The sequence below is a fragment of the Staurois parvus genome, unplaced genomic scaffold, assembly GCF_062004578.1.
Source record: "Staurois parvus isolate SC_StPar_1 unplaced genomic scaffold, SC_StPar_1.0 ptg000151l, whole genome shotgun sequence".
Lineage (NCBI taxonomy): Eukaryota > Metazoa > Chordata > Amphibia > Anura > Ranidae > Staurois > Staurois parvus.
Window position 1 is genome coordinate 5,456,615 of NW_028317947.1, and position 17,876 is coordinate 5,474,490.

At 44.0% G+C, this 17,876-nt stretch overlaps 1 protein-coding gene across 1 annotated transcript; it reads left to right on the forward strand.

The window, feature by feature from the left end:
• The first annotated feature begins 8,050 nt into the window (after positions 1-8,050).
• Positions 8,051-16,706, forward strand: ARL4D (ARF like GTPase 4D). The gene is made up of 2 exons (XM_089674371.1): positions 8,051-8,237; positions 14,749-16,706. The coding sequence occupies exon 2, from the start codon at positions 14,866-14,868 to the stop codon at positions 15,466-15,468; it is 603 nt and encodes a 200-aa protein (XP_089530497.1). The 5' UTR covers positions 8,051-8,237; positions 14,749-14,865; the 3' UTR covers positions 15,469-16,706.
• The last annotated feature ends 1,170 nt before the right edge of the window (positions 16,707-17,876 follow it).

The following is a 17,876-nucleotide window of genomic DNA, read 5'->3' on the forward strand; positions in this document are numbered from 1 at the left end:
GGTGTTTGCTGATCTCCCTCCTACCAGTTGCACCCACCATGCAGGTCCCAGGTCCGCTGATGGGAACGTGAAGCCTGGGAAGCATGGCAGGGCACATGGGGGGTGTGATAGCGATCGGGAGGCTGCGCAGCTATTGAATCATTTCCACCTGACAGTCAGCCTGTCAGATTTACACACACTCAATGAGATGCTTCTTGTTAGTTCTTATTTACACTTGTGTTCGAGGGACATTAAAAATGTGCAACTGAGCCACACTTTACTGTCCCCCAACCACTCCCCTTTATGCTGCAAAGGCACTGCCACCGTAATCACCCAAAAACTCCCCTTTATGCTGCAAAGGCACTGCCACATAGTCCCCCAACCACTCCCCATTATGCTGCAAAGGCACTGCCACCGTAGTCCCCCAATCACTCCCCATTATGCTGCAAAGGCACTGCCACCGTAGTCCCCCCAATCACTCCCCATTATGCTGCAAAGGCACTGCCACCATAGTCCTCCAACCACTCCCCATTATGCTGCAAAGGCACTGCCATCGTAGTCCCTCAACCACTCCCCTTTATGCTGCAAAGGCACTGCCACCATAGTCCCCCAATCACTCCCCATTATGCTGCAAAGGCACTGCCACCATAGTCCCCCAACCACTCCCCATTATGCTGCAAAGGCACTGCCACCACAGTCCCCCAACCACTCCCCATTATGCTGCAAAGGCACTGCCACCACAGTCCCCCAACCACTCCCCATTATGCTGCAAAGGCACTGCCATCGTAGTCCCTCAACTACTCCCCTTTATGCTGCAAAGGCACTGCCACCGTAGTCCCCCAACCACTCCCCATTATGCTGCAAAGGCACTGCCACCGTAATCCCCCAACCACTCCCCATTATGCCGCAAAGGCACTGCCACCGTAGTCCCCCAACCACTCCCATTATGCTGCAAAGGCCCTGCCACCGTAGTACAGCAGTGGGGGGGGGGTTTACACAACACCCCACCACTACTGCCAAACTATGGTGGCAGGGCCTTTGCAACATGTTGAATCTGTTGAATCACCTTCCGCTGCTGGGGTACAGCCTCCCCTTCTACCCTCTGCAGCGGAGGAAGGGATAATCACTAAATCAGTAAAAGCCTGTGGTCTACAACCAGCTTTACACTTATTTAGGGTTGATTGAGACAGCCAGACAGCCAGTCAATCCAGGGGGTACTTTCTGAACAGATCCTACTGAAAGTTTATAATGTAATAACATTGAGAAGCACTCATATGCTTATAATCCCAGTACCAATAAAAGTAAATTATAATATATTGTAATTACAATTTTTATAGTCTGCATCAGTTTATGAAGTCCATGTGCTGGGAGATTTTGTAAATATCCAACAGAACCTTTAAAAAAAGTATTCACCCCCTAAAAATGTTAATGTTTGCTGTCATAGAATAGTGGATTTAATACCTATTGCAAGGGGGACAGACTCAACTGGTAGTGGCAGTGGTAAGCTGTGCACGTGAAAGGGGCACCCAGGAATGGTCCAAGCAATTTTGTCTTGCACTTTTATTCAGCAAGTCAATAAACAATACAGGAGTAGAAAGAAAAGTTGCCACACATTGGATAGACCACAAACATCTACATTTACTATACAAATCGTCCACAAACATGGCAGTGACAGTCCCCACTCTAGGATTGCCACCTCTAATGCGTTTCACCCAATCAGGGCTTAATAATACAGATCTCTTCGATTAAGCCCTGGTTATGTAAAATGCGTTAGAAGGGCCCTCGTGAGTCTTCAAATTAAAAAACAGGAAGGCTCTTTTTTGCTCATTGTTCTGTGATAAAATACACTTACCTGCCTGTTGGTGACCCCCTGTAGAATACACACTGAGCTGCGCATGAAGCTCAGTTTATCCTGGTATACTGGCAGATTGGCAGCCAGAAGATACTGAGTAGAAGATTCCGGCACCAGTAAGAGACCTCACGGACGTCAGACTGTTCAAACTAAGGTATTTTTTTCTTTAGTTCCACTTTAAGTGTTATTTTGCCTATATATTCTGACGTGGTAGCAGAAAATGTCTTTCTGGATAAACAGGAGGTATATACACACTGGCCACTTTATAAGGTACACCTATTCAATTGCTCGGCAACAGAAATTGCTAATCAGCCAATCACATGGCAGCAACTCAATGCATTTAGGAAGAAAGGGGATTTAAGTGATTTTGAATGGATGCATGGTTGTTGGTGCCAGACGGGCTGGTCTGAGTATTTAAAAAGCTGCTGATCTACTTAGATTTTCACCCACAACCATCTCTAGGGTTTACAGAGAATGGTCCAAAAAGAGAAAAAATCCAGTGAGCGGCAGTTGTGTGGACGAACATTCCTTGTTGATGTCAGAGGAGAATGGGCTGACTGGTTTGAAATGGTAAAAAAAGAAACAGTAACTTAAATAACCACTGGTTACAACCAAGGTATGCAGAATACCATCTCTGAGCGCACAACACGTCGAACTCTGAAGCAGATGGGCAACAGCTACAGAAGACCACTTCGGGTTCTACTCCTGTCAGCTAAGAACAGGAAACTGAGGCTACAATTCGCACAGGCTCACCAAAATGGGACAGTAGAAGATTGGAAAAACATTGCCTGGTCTGATGAGTCTCGATTTCAGCTTCGATATTTGGTGTAAACAACATGAAAGCATGAATCCATCCTGCCATGTATCAATGGTTCAGGCTGGTAATGGTGGTGTAATGGTGTGGGGGATATTTTCTTGGCACACTTTTGGCCCCTTAGTACCAATTAAGCATCGTTTAAATGCCATGGCCTACCTGAGTATTGTTGCTGACCATGTCCACCCCTTTATGACTACAGTGTACCCATCTTTTGATGGCTACTTACAGCAGGATAATGCACCATGTCGCAAAGCTTAAATCATCTCAGACTGGTTTCTTAAACATGACAATGAATTCACTGTACTCCAATGGCTTCCACAGTCACCAGATCTCAATCCAATAGACCACCTTTGGAATGTGGTGGAATGGGAGATTCCCATCATGGATGTTCAGCCAACAAACCTGCAGCAACTGCGTGATGCTATCATGTCAATATGGACCAAAATCTCCTGAGGAATGTTTACAACACCTTGTTGAATCTATGCTATGAAGAATTCAGGCAATTCCAAAGGCAAAGGGGGGTCCAACCCAATACTAGCAAGATGTACCTAATAAAATGGCCGTTGAGTATATGTGACCCCTGAAAGGGTTAATGGAGATGCTGTGGAGAGACTCAGAGAGGGGACAGTAATCAGCAATATCAGTGTCAGAGCTTTTAGGAGTGATACTTGTAGCCCCCTTCCCTCAAACTGCTTGTTGACCGTAAACTGGGCAGGCCTAGCAGTCTCCCACCCCTTGTCATTTGTCATGTGTATAGTGAGCAAATCTCACTGAGGTACTCGTGGACCAATTATGCTGGAGCAGGAAGGGTTAATTGCAGAGAAGTAACAGAGCACCTTAGGCTAGCCTTTCTAAATTTCTAAATTTTGTGGCCCCAGAGGAACCCATGAAATAATTTTTAGGTCTTGGGGAACCCCTGCTAAAACCAATGTATTGGAGGTCAATGAGCAAAACACCCTTTATGTAGGTGGCCAAGGGCAAGAATGCCACCCTTACAGACAGCTAAAAAGATCATTGGCGTCATGCAGCTGGCTCTTCCAAGTGGCTTTGGCCCTGGAATTATTCAGGAACCACCATCTAGGAGGACAATTAGCCACAGTTTAAAGAACCCCTAGCAACCTCCGGAGGAACCCTAAGGATACAGGGAACCCTGGTTGAGAATAGGTGATCTAGGCAGATGCCCTCACACTTTGATATGGAATTCATTGGGTAGCAGAGGAGACTTTTTTGACATCTATTTGTATGCATACAGCTGCATTTTCAGGCACAGCTTAAGGAACCCCTAGCAACCTCTGGAGGAACCCTAAGGTTCCACGGAACCCTGGTTTAGAATGGCTAATCAAGGTGGATGCCCTCAGACTTTTATATGGAACTCATTGGGTAGAAGAGGAGACTTTTTTGACATTTATTTGTGTGCATGGAGCTGCATTTTCAGACACAGCTTAAGGAACCCCTAGCAACCTCTGGAGTAACCCTGGTTGAGAATGGCTGCTCTAGGCAGCAGGGAACCCAGTTCAAGATGGCAGTGTGGTGTGGTGGTGAAAAGCTGGCAACCAGGTACTGCACATGCATGTAGACACAGTTTAAAGGAGGTCCCCACAGAGTCAGTAGACTCATTACGGCTCATCCTGCCTCTTGTTCCACTATTGTCGGGAGGATTTGACAACCTATCAGTCTTCTGATCTCAAAAGGAAAATATTCTCCTTTTCATGGGAAACCCCATTGAACCAGATCATTTGGCCCTTCTTGGGCTTTTCAACATCAATCTTCTGTTTCTCAAATTTGCAAGGCTACCACCTGGTCTTCTGTTCACATGCTCATAAAGTTTTAGTGGACCTTTAGGCCTCTGCTGATTCAGTGGTAAAGTTCCTCTAGGACAGTGTTTCTCAACTCCAGTCCTCATGGACCCCCAACAGGTCATGTTTTCAGGATTTCCATTATTTTGCACAGGTGATTTGATCAGTTTCACTGCCTTAGTAATTACCACAGCTGTTTCATCTGAGGGAAATCCTGAAAACATGACCTGTTGGGGGTCCATGAGGACTGGAGTTGAGAAACACTGCTCTAGGATCAGTTGAGCTACCTCCATTAACCTCATTTTATGTGGCGTTGTTGCTGTGTTGCCCGCACCTTAGTTGGAATGCTTTTGCACATCCGGTATGTTCTAAATTTTGTCCTGTGTCCGGTGATGTACAGTTAAGAAAATAGGATTTTTATTTACTTTTTACTTTATCTTACCTGTATAATCTTTGTCTTTGAGAACATTGCAGGACACAGGTCCATTTCCTCTGTTATTGCACTGTATATCATTGTTGACTCAATACTATATAGTTCCTCTTTGTGATATAATTAGGTGTAGTCTAGTAAGCAAGTCACAGACTATCATGCCCTATTTACGCTCAAACAGTGAATGGAAACTGGAACACTCCCTGGAACTGGAGTGGTTAGTGCCATTTTTAGTAACATGTTATTATACTGAATTGTTCAAAGTATCGCATAAGTTCAGAAAATGTTTAAAATTTAAGAACTTGTCTACAAGGGCAATTTTTAACTGCATTTTTTTCTAGAAATTACTTTAAAGTGGTTCTAAAGGCTGAAGGTTTTTTAACTTCATGTATTCTATGTATGAGGGTAGAAAACCTTCTGTGTGCGGCTCCTCCCTCAGTCCACCCTAATACTCACCTAAGCCCCCTCTCCATCCAGTGATGTGCACTGGAGTCTTGGCTAGCCCGGGACTCCCTCTTCTCATTGGCTGAGACAGAAGCAGGAGCCATTGGTTCCAGTGGTGTATTTAGATTTTGTGCTGCTCTAGGCAACAAAAAAATGTTGCCCCCCCAATGAGAGAGCGAGAGAGTTCAATAAGTGTATGTATATATGATTCTCTCTCTTTCTCTTCCTTTTTCCCTCTCTCTCTTTCTTTCTCCCTCTTTCTCCCCCCCTCCCTCTTCCCTCTCTTTCTATCTATTCCCTCTCTCTTTCTCTCTCCCTCTCTCTCTTCCCTCTCTCTCTTTTCCCTCTCTCCCTCCTTTCCCTCTCTTTCTATCTATTCCCCCTCTCTTTCTCTCTCTCTTCCCTCTCGTTCTCTCTTCCCTCTCTCTTTTCCCTCTCGTTCTCTCTTCCCTCTCTCTCTCTATTCCCCCTCTCTCTCTCTTCCCTCTCTCTTTTCTCTCTCGTTCTCTCTTCCCTCTCGTTCTCTCTTCCCTCTCTCTTTCGCTATTCCCCCCTCTCTCTTTTCCCTCTCTTTCTCTCTTCCTTCTCTCTCTCTTCCCTCTCTCTCTCCCCCCTCTCTTCTCTCTCTCCCCTCTCTGTGTGTATACAGTCCCTCCCAGTGGGATTTGCATGTGTCTCCCACTTCAGTGTTCCTTTCTTGGATTTTACATTCCTTTTATACTGCCATGTTTGTGAGTATACATCTCATTTTAATACAATCACAGCTTTTATTGTGGTAAGGAGCAAGGTTGGAGTGCTTTCTTTTTGTTCTCATTTGCAGTACTGGTCGGCTTCCCCAGCTTTGTTAAGAGCTGCACAACCTTTGATCCATTGGTGGACAAACCTCCCTAGTGGTTGATCCATTCACCCATTCCTGATCTGGGTCCCTGAGCGCAGGAGGCGTTGTTCCTGTTTTCGTTGGTGCAGTGGGTCCTGGGTTCCTCCTGGTGAATGACAATGCCCGGCCTCATGTGGTGAGAGTATGCATCCTGGAGGATGAAGGAATTGATACCATTGGCTGGTCCTCACGCTCAAATTCAATAGGACACCTGTGGGATATGTTTTTGTCCATCTAACCCCACCAGCTTGCACCTCCAACTGTTCAGGAGCTCAGTGATGCCCTGGTCCAGATCTGGGAGGATATCCCCCAGGACACCATCTGTTGTCTCATTAGGAGCATGCCCCGATGTTGTCAGGCATGCATACAAGCACGTGGGGGCCATACAAACTACTGAGTACCATTTTGAGTTGCTGTAATGAAATTTCAGCAAAATGGACTAGCCTGCTGCATCATTTTTTCCTTTGATTTTCGGGTGTCTTTGAATTCAGTCCTCTGTAGGTCGATCATTTTCATTTCCATCAAACGATGGGGCATCCTTATGTTCCTAACACATTACTCAGTCCATATCAGTATAGATATCCAGCATGAGATTTGTCCCTATTGAGATCTGATGTGTTTTCAAAGTATTCCTTTAATTCTTTGAGCAGTATATTTTCTAAAAGCGGAGACCCTGGAGAATTATATGGCGGCAGTTAATCTTTTTAAAGTCACTTGATATTTGTGCATTTATCAAAGCCATATATTCAGATGAAAAAGATATACTAAAATGAATTTTAGTGCAAACACAATATCATACCCAATTTTTCTGGCAAAATATAAATGATGGGGTTGTGTCGAGTAAATAGATACCAAACATGTCAAGCCTTACATTTGTGTGTGAAATCCCAATAAACTATGGTAGCCAAAATCCTCCATAGGCGATGGTTTAAAAGCTTTTACAGGTGAACAGTTTACAGATAACGTCGTGTGGCCCTAGAATTATTGCTTTTATTCCATTTGTGGTAATACCTCATATATGTAGCGCAATTTATGCATGTACACACTCTAAATGTAAAAAATAAATAAAAAAGGTTTAGAACAGAAATGATAACTAAATAATATTAATAATAATTTCAAAGCACCATGTCACCCCTTGTGCCCCCGTACAATGGTCCAAATGGCAATGTGTCTTTTTTATTATCAATGTATACAATCAAAGGGGGGAACAGGAGCAGCTGTGTATGACAGCCAATCAGCGTCTAGCTTTCATTTGAAACCTGAACTGACAACGCAAAGGCAAGCAGCTGATTGGTTCCTCTGTACATCCGCTGCAGTCGCACATTCCTCGGTACATCCTGATGACTAATGTGAATACCATTCATTCCTAGCGATCTTAGAATATGTCCTATAGAACTACTACAGCCCATGAATCACAGGACACTGCTCAGGGGCAGGGCGTGGCCCTGGAACAAGGGGGCGGGGATTCTTCCGTGACGCCAGCCAAGGCTTAGGGGCGCACTACTGCAGGCAAGGGCGTGGCGGGGAAACCAGGGCGGAGTGTAGAGAGGAGGCGGGGAGTGGCTGAGAAACAATAGGCGGGGTTTATCCTGTGGAGGATAAACTGGGGGAGATGTAGCAGAGGCAGGGCGTGGCAGATGACTGAGGGGCGGAGTTTTCGCCAAGTATTAGAGATGGAGGTGGGGAGTGGCTGAAAAATAAAGGCGGGGTTTCTCCTGGGAGGCAGGGAGTGGCTGAAGGACGAGGGGCGGGGTGTCTCCGGTGACGGCTCACTGTGGAAAATAGCGGAGGCTGGGAGTGTCTAAGGAAGAAGAGGCGGGGTTTCTTCCATGACGTCGCCCCGTGCAGGGTAAGGCTGGGAGAATCTGTAGAGGCGGCGCAGTACCGGAGGAGCGGATGTAGGGAGAGGCTGTGTGTTGGATATAGGAGGCGAGGATTATAATCTCTAACTTCTATCATCGCTTCCTGTCCTGTCCGTGCTATGGCCGTGTGCGCGCTCCATCCGGCCGCGGTGTGATCGCTGGGCTCTCCCTCTACAGGAGGTAAGTGGTTCTGCTGCTGTGCAGGCCTGCAACCGGGTCATCCGATCCCTTCTCCATAGAGGAGATGGGGGCGATCCTCCCGTACACAGCCGGGTCACCCGATCCCTTCTCCAGGGTGGAGATGGGGGCGATCCTCCCGTACACAGCCGGGTCATCCGATCCCTTCTGCATAGAGGAGATGGGGGCGATCCTCCCGTACACAGCCGGGTCATCCGATCCCTTCTGCATAGAGGAGATGGGGGCGATCCTCCCATACACAGCCGGGTCATCCGATCCCTTCTGCATAGAGGAGATGGGGGCGATCCTCCCGTACACAGCCGGGTCATCCGATCCCTTCTGCATAGAGGAGATGGGGGCGATCCTCCCATACACAGCCGGGTCACCCGATCCCTTCTGCATAGAGGAGATGGGGGCGATCCTCCCGTACACAGCCGGGTCATCCGATCCCTTCTGCATAGAGGAGATGGGGGCGATCCTCCCATACACAGCCGGGTCATCCGATCCCTTCTGCATAGAGGAGATGGGGGCGATCCTCCCATACACAGCCGGGTCATCCGATCCCTTCTGCATAGAGGAGATGGGGGCGATCCTCCCGTACACAGCCGGGTCACCCGATCCCTTCTGCATAGAGGAGATCGGGGCGATCCTCCCATACACAGCCGGGTCATCCGATCCCTTCTGCATAGAGGAGATGGGGGCGATCCTCCCGTACACAGCCGGGTCACCCGATCCCTTCTCCAGGGTGGAGATGGGGGCGATCCTCCCATACACAGCCGGGTCATCCGATCCCTTCTCCATAGGGGAGATGGGGACGATCTTCCCATACACAGCCGGGTCACCCGATCCCTTCTCCATAGGGGAGATTTGGGCGATCTTCCCATACACAGCCGGGTCACCCGATCCCTTCTCCATAGGGGAGATTTGGGCGATCCTCCCATACACAGCCGGGTCACCCGATCCCTTCTCCATAGGGGAGATTTGGGCGATCCTCCCATACACAGCCGGGTCACCCGATCCCTTCTCCATAGGGGAGATTTGGGCGATCCTCCCATACACAGCCGGGTCACTCTGCTCCCTTCCAGCACACACAGGTGGCAGATCAGATTGTATTAAATACACATACAGACCGTTCTGGCCAATCTGTGACGTCATGATTGGCCCCTGTCATTGGGAAACTTTGCAAAAACATTCCCATTATCCTCATCCCAGACTGCTAGAATTGTATCGTCCATGGGGGCCACACACAGCGCTTCATGTCATCGTATTCATAGATTGCCAGGAAATACGACCAGAAGATCCTTCAGTGCATCAGACGCTTATCGAATTTTTCTACTTTCCGATCGGATTTTCTGTCTAGGCCAATCAGAATAATTCACATAAAAACAATCGAACAATCGATCACTCAGTATGTGTTGTGTCTATGGTGCGTGGTGGTGTTGTGTGTGTGTGTGTGTGTATATATATATATATATATATATTTTTTTTTTTAAATTTATTTTAAATATCCGATTCAGAGAATAATCGATCAGTTAGATTGTTCTCTTTATGGCGGCCAGAATTGGGAATGAGGCTTCAATCCAGGGGAACCCTCTGAGGAAGACCCGCTGGTGTCTCATCAAAACAAACCTCATGCAGTGTCCATCTTTCAGTTCCTCTCATTGTTTAGATTATTCCTGGAATTTTCCTTTCTGTGTTTATTTCTATTTAATTAAGTTGACTTATTTTTTATTTTTTATTTATTTATTTATTTTTTTTAATATATATTTTTTCTTCTGTCACAGAATGATTGCAGTCAGGCTGGGCAATAATTATTTTAGTGGGATTCTGCCTCATTTTTTGACACGCAGAAATGCCCTCTACTGAAAAATTTGAGTTAATTTTTTTTTTTTTTTTTTGTTCAGATTTTTTTGTAACAGAATGATTGCAGTCGGGTACCAAACACCCTCCCTCCTACTGTTTTAACAGGATTTATATAGTGCCAACAGTTTGCTCAGCGCTTTACAATATAAACATTTGATGTTAATTATTTTTTAGTGTATTACATTTTTATTTAATTTTAGTTTAATCTATTTACTTTTAATTGTTTGTTTTTTTTAGAACATAGAATGATTTCACTCAGGTCAGGCTGGGCAGTAATTATTTTGATTATGCAGCCCCCCCACCCCCCTTTTGTCCTCTACTGCTAAAATTCTTGGTTTAATGTTAAAGTAATATATTTTTTTTTTTTTAGTTTTATTTACATTTTTACTTGTGTTTATTTGAAAATCAATTTAATTTTTAATTTACCTATTTTATTTAATTCTTTTGTTTGTTTGTTGGTTGTGTGTTTTTGGTTTTATTTTTTTTTTTTCCTTCTATATATTTTGTTTTTCTAACAGTAGTTTTTTTTTTTTTTTCTTTCTATTTCAATGGTTTTTATTAATTTTTTAAACCGTGTAAAACACGCCCACGCAGGGGCTGTAACACAGAGTAGTTTTGATCGATTGCACTCTGTATGGTCAGGCTGGACAGTAGTTGGCTATTTTGGTAGGATTCTGCCTAATCCTCTGACATAAACCTATACCCTCCCCCTCCCCCACTGCTTAATGTTAATTGCTTCCAGAACTTGGATTCGCTTCACATCCCTGGTTAATGTTTCTTTTTTTTTTTTTTTTTAATTACCTAAATGTTGTCAGCAGACCCTCTAATGTTTATTGAGACCTGGCTGTCAAGATGTCTGGCCTCATTGACAACATGGCCTTTCATCCTGCTTAATCCATTCAGTGCTGATTGAGTTGCCTTAAAGGAGCCCCCCCCCCCCTCCCACCCAGAGCACAGGGGGATGTCTGGCTCCCCTGCAGAGGTGTAAAGTGTTCTTCTCAGAAGTGTGGATCTGTAAGAAGAACATCTGTCAGACATTATGTCTTCCAAATGATTGAACAGGAGCTTTAAAATTATCTGATTACCCCCCCCCCCCCACCCCACCCTTCTGAATTCATCTGCACAGGGATATCAGATGGTGCCCACAGACCGGAGACTATGGGGAAGATGGGCAGATTGGGTCGCCGTTATCTCATGCCCACAGACCGGAGACTATGGGGAAGATGGGCAGATTGGGTCACCGATATCTCATGCCCACAGACCGGAGACTATGGGGAAGATGGGCAGATTGGGTCGCCATTATCTCATGACTGGAGACTATGGGGAAGATGGGCAGATTGGGTCGCCATTATCTCATGACCGGAGACTATGGGGAAGATGGGCAGATTGGGTCGCCATTATCTCATGACCGGAGACTATGGGGAAGATGGGCAGATTGGGTCACCGATATCTCATGACCGGAGACTATGGGGAAGATGGGCAGATTGGGTCGCCGTTATCTTATGCCCACACACCGGAGACTATGGGGGAGATGGGCAGATTGGGTCGCTGTTATCTCATGTCTCTGTTTATTTGCACTTTTAAGGCTCATTTACACCAGATGCATGCATTCCAAATGCAAATACAGTGAAAAGCAAGATATTCTAGTTAGGCCAGTTCAGATCAGTGTTGCAGTGCGGGAGAGTGAATTTTTTTTTTTTTTTTCAGCACAACTTTGGGAAAACATTGAAAATGGGGGTGGGGGGGGCAAAAATCTGAAACAAGTCATGAAGACATTGGGATTGTGGTATGAATAACCTCTAAAGTGGACCTGCTTTATTTAAAAAAAAAAAAAAAAAAAAAAAAAACTTTTTTTTTTTTAAATTTGTTTTGTACTCCAGCTGGCCCCTCTCCCTCCTTCATTGTCACCTGGGTGAGAATGCCATCTCTGGCACCTGAAGCCTCCTTTAGGATATGCATGTCACATATCTCAGGAGACATCTCCTTCTGCAGCTTCAGGACAGACCTGGTGCTCCTCATCAACCAGCTCCTGATGAGGTCAGTGAAGACGATGGCTCTTGCAGGACTTGGCTGATCACAGTGGGACAACGCTGGATTTGCTGGGTGGGAGAGTATGTGACTTCAGGATTAAAGGTTAAAATAAATGCAACTCAAAGTTAACACGAGGTATAAAGGGGGGGATGGTCATCTTAACTGAATATATTGGTTACCCTAGATACACCCAATTGTACGTTTTTTTAGGTTTTTTCATAGTAAAGATCACATAATCATTTTAGCTTAGGAAGCAGAAACTGCATTTGTAAAATGCCAGCATCTAGAAGATAGAAAATACATTTTTTTTTTTTTTTTTTTTATGTAGGTTTTGTTTTTTTTTTTTTTTTTTTTTTTTTTATTTATAAATTTTGTATTTTTTTGTTGTGTGTGCATGTGTGGTGTTTTTAGTTTTTGTGAGGTTTTTTTATATTTTTGTTTTATTTATACTTTTGTTTTTTTTTTTTTTGTGCATGTGTGGTGTTTTTTGTATTTTATTTGTTTTATTTATACATTTATATTGTATTTTTGTTTTGGTGGGTTTGTTTGTGTGTGTTGTGGGTTTTTCTTTTTAACTTGTGCAAAAAGATTTACATAATACAAGCATCTCTGACTTTACCTTGTCTCATTCCTGGTCCTGAATGCTTTGCATTTGTAATTTCTTCAGCAAACAATGACACAATAAATGAAGTCATTCTCCATTTGTAAACTGGACATACTGGTTTCTTGTTGTGAAAGTTCATCCTAGAAAGGGATGGAGCTGAGCAGATGGCTTTTGTTATTGAAACGTTCAGCATGCAGAGTCATTAGATTTTGATTAGCTCAGTGAAATTTAGCAGGAAATAAATAAATAGAAAAAAAAAAAAAAATATATATATATATATATATATATATATATATATATATATATATATATATATATAATTTTTTTTTTTTTTAATTTCATGAGCCTCCCCAACTAAAAGTAAATGACGTGAATTGTTCAGATAGGATTTTATGCTGTATAGTTGTTAGGAAATCTTCAAGTGACCTTGTTGCGAAATAAAAAATAAAATGTTTTCCCTATGGAGAAGAGTTGTTTATACCCACCTTTCCCATTTTATCTGTGTCTCTGATCTCCTTCAAGATCTACGGTGCCTGCAGGATCTGCTTTATCTGGCACTTTTTGTCAGATTTCTGGTCCCTACTAAATGCCATGGTTCCTTCCACCAGCCCCATAGTTGGTGCAGAACTGTAGTATTGTTATGGCCGATGGGACAGGTGAGTCAAAGACTTGCATGGTCTATAGGGTCTGGCTAATTGTAAGCAAGTTCCAACCATTTTCCAGGACCACCCAGTGAGTGAACTTTCAGCCAGCTCAACTGGAACCAATCCGAAATTCACTCATTGGGTGGTCCTAGAAAATATATATGTATATATTGTACACCACTCAACCTCAACATATCAAAATATGTTGGTGACCCCATCTGTACCACACCACCCAACATATTGATATTTTGGTTGGAGTGGTGCAGATGGGGCCACCAACTGAGTGAATTTGCAGGCAGCTCAACCGGAACCAATCCGAAATTCACTCAATAGGTGGTCCTGGAAAATATATATTATATACCACTCCAACATATCAAAATATGTTGGTGGCCTCATCTGTACCCACTGTACCTATTTTGATATGTTGGCTGGAGTGGTGCAGATGGGGCCACCAACTGAATGAATTTGCAGGCAGCTCAACCGGAACCAAATTCACTCAGTTGTTGGCCCCATCTGCACCACTCCAACCTATCAAAATATGTTGGGTGTCGTGGTACCGATGGGGCCACCAACATATTTGATATGTTGGTTGGAGTGGTGCAGACGGGGCCACCCACTGAGTGAACTTTCAGCGAGCTCAACAGGAAACCATCTGAAATTCACTTATTGGTTGGTCCTGGAAAATTGTTGGCTGAACAGAACTTGCTTACAATTAGACCCTACAGACCATGTAGGTATTGGACTCACCTGTCCCATCGTCCATATTACTACTGGGTTCTGCATTGAGTATGGGGCTAGCAGTAGAGAACAGAAATCCGACACTTCCCAAAGTGTCAGGTGGCAGAACAGCCTTGTTGCTGTTCAGCTAGATGTCGGAATACAATACCCCAAAGGGACATTCTTGGCCAAACAGTGCCTGCATCCAAGTACAGTAGATGCATTTTGGGTATTTTATATCAGTAGGTGGGGCCAGCTGTCAGAAAACAATGTCCCCCTAGGGACATTTGTCCATGTATGGCCAGCTTCAGCCTGGAAGATGGAGGGCCAGTAGTGAGAGTTGGACTGGCTGCAGTACTTGAAGGAGAGGGAGGATTGAGCAGAAAGATGACCTCATCAGTTAGTCCCTGCTTCTTTGCCCAGTCAGTAGGCTGCTGGAGTTATGACCAAGGCGTGTGGATCTGGGTGTGTTTCTGTGCCTGGGTCACATGACTTGCTGTACACCGTTACTAATCCCTTGCAAATTCTGCTTGCTTAGAGTTTAGTTTTTGTTTTTTTTAATACAATAAAAAAAATGCAAAATATGTATTCAGACCTCTCTATCTTTTTACCTGTGCCAGATGTATAATGTTTTTTTTTTTTCCTTCATTTTTAGAGAAGTCTTTCCGAGTGCAATTAATACTTCATATATCTGCTATGTGACGTCTTCAAAGAACTCTTGTACCATTGTGAAAAGTCCTTTGATATCTATTGGCTTACCAGTGGAAAAACCATGGGGAATCACCTTACCGAGATTGCACCCAACACCTCCTTTCTTCCAGCCTTTCACACTCTACACGTGGTTGTCATTGGGTTGGACTCCGCTGGAAAGACCTCCCTCTTATATAGACTCAAGTTCAAGGAGTTTGTGAAATGTGTTCCCACCAAGGGCTTCAACATGGAAAAAATCAAGGCCCCAGTTGTGAATTCGAAGGCAATCACTTTTCAGGTCTGGGATGTTGGTGGCCAGGAGAAACTTAGACCTTTATGGAAATCCTACACCAGAAGGACTGATGGCATGGTGTTTGTTGTGGATTCTTCAGAAAAGGAACGTATGGAGGAAGCCAAAGTGGAACTCCACAAAATTACAAGGACTTCTGAAAACCAAGGCGTACCCGTTTTAATCGTCGCTAACAAGCAGGACGTGGCCGATGCCGCTTCAGTTGCTGAAGTGGAGAAGTTACTAGCTGTACATGAACTTGGCACATCCACCTTGAGTCACATTCAGGGCTGTAGTGCTGTGGATGGCAGAGGTTTGCACCAAGGACTTGAGAAACTCTACGAGATGATCCTGAAGAGGAAGAAGATGCTGAGACACAGCAAAAAGAAACGGTGAATGGCCTAAGGGCAAAAAAAAGACTGAGTTTCCATCATGTTCTGCAACCAGAAAAATGAGCAGCTGTGCTCTAGGGACTTAACTGGTTCTGATGGGCATACAATCTGCTTACAGAACCGTGTTTTTGCTGCCTGATCCACTACAACTTGCATGCAAAACCTCAAAACTGGAGTGAAAATATTTATTTACTGGTACTTTTCAGACTGGAAGATACATTCGGGGAAGAGAGAGAACACATAAGTGTGACTCTCCAAGCAAACCGTTAAATGCACAATTGAAATATGTATCTGACCTGTTTTACCTGCCAAAGGGGTTATAATTCTGCTTGGCCAGTCTTGTGATTTACACACTTTTGCTGCAATACATGGCTATTGATGTGATACACTTTTTTTTTTTTTTTTTTTTCTTTTACCACCTCTACAATGTGCTTATTTTGCTGCTATTTTTGTCCATTTGACTAAGCAAGCAATTTAAAAAAGCTGAACCACATGAAGTCCTTTGGCTATATAGTGAGGCAGAGGTGTGTAAAGCACAGAACTGCTTGAAGAGAATTAGAAGGCCCAATTCACATTTGCGCAGTTTTGGCTCGGTTCACTGCACGGAAAACTGCATGCAAAATACATGAGATCTGCCGTTCTAGTCAATGCCCCCGTCAACCTCATTTCTGCATTTTTCATTATGCAGTCTCATTTCCCACAGATCTCTATCTATAATGGTGCCGATTTTATATAGTGTGCGCAGTTTCACATGCATCACTTATGTATTAATTGTAATTTAATTAAATTAATAAAAATGCACAAATTGGAATGGGACCTATCATCATCATAATTTTTTTTTTTTTTTTTTTTTTTTTTTAATATCGCACAATATTACGGCTGATAAAACAAAACAATTTGGGTATGGGCTTTTTCAAAAGTCCACTAGTCTGTTTTGACTAGAGAGCTATAGCTTTTTATTTAATGCATTTGTTTGTCATTCTCCTTGGATGATCTGTGCACAGGAATACTGACAGTAGAGGGATATTTCACTTATTTAATGAAAAGAAGGGTAGCATTTATTGTCTATATACTTGATTATTATCTATTATCATTTTTTTTTTTTTTTTTTTTTTTTTATCTCCACTATTCCTTCACACAGGATGAAAGGCAGTTTTTTTTTTTTTTCTGTTCAAACCTCTTGTATATGTTTGTATGAAGCCCACTTAATTATTTATATTAATAAACAAAAATTAGACTGCATTTATAATGTGTAAAATTTTATTTTGCTTTTGTTTAGAGCCATTTTTTTTTGCATGTTTTGCATATGTGTAAAAAAAAAAAAAAAAAAAAATCTTGATTACATAAACCCACAAAACATTATATATTTTCTGAATGCAGACACCCTAGAGAATAAAATAGTGGTAATTGCAATTTTTTTTTTTTTATATCGCACTATATTACCGCAAAGGTGTAAAATCCAAAATTTTGGTAAAAAAATACAGCAAAAGTTACTATGAATGCACAAAAATGCAATAAATTACCACATTTTTTTGGTAGATATTAACTTCTTGCCGACCGCGCATAGCCGAATGACGGCTTCACCGCGGCCGGCCAGTTCTGAGTGGACGTCATATGACGTCCTCCCAGAACGCGCTCTCCTGCACGCCCCAGGGGGCGCGCACCCGGCGATCTCCGTGATCGCTGTGTCCTACGGACACAGCTGATCACGTGATGTGGTGAAAGGCCAATCCCACCGGCCTTTTACCACGTGATCAGCGGTGTCCAATGACACGCTGATCACAGGGAAATGCAAGTGCCGGTTCTCGGCTGCACTTTCCTCACGCTGTCAGATCGTGAGGAAAGTACTGCCGAGAACCGGCAGTTGTCAGAGCGGGGATCGGCACCGATCATCAGGGCACTGATGATCAGTGCCCTGATGATCGGTGCCCAGCAGTGACACCCGCATGTTCCGCCCAGCAGTGCCCCCACCTGTGCCCAGCAGTGCCCCCACCTGTGCCACTCTGCAGTGCCCCCACCTGTGCCCACCAGTGCCACCCACCTGTGCCCACCAGTGCCACCCACCTGTGCCCACCAGTGCCGCCCACCAGTGCAGCCCAGCAGTGCTGCCAGTCAGTGCCACCAGTCAGTGCCCAGGGGTTGTGCCAGTCAGTGCCGCCAGTCAGTGCCCAGAAGTGATGCCAGTCAGTGCCGTCTATCAGTACCCATCATCAGTGTCACCTATCAGTGCTGCATATCAGTGCTGCCTATCCGTGCCACCTCATTAGTGCTGCCTATCAGTGCCCATCAGTGCCGCCTATCAGTGCCCATCAGTGCCGCCTCATCAACGCAAATCAGTGAAGGAGAAAAAATACCTGTTTGAAAAATTTTATAAAAGAAACAAATAAACTTTTTTTTTTTTTAATTTTTTGC

Coding starts and splice junctions, on each gene's coding strand:
- ARL4D (XM_089674371.1), top strand. CDS start 14,866: ATGGGGAATCACCTTACCGAGATTGCACCCAACACCTCCTTTCTTCCA.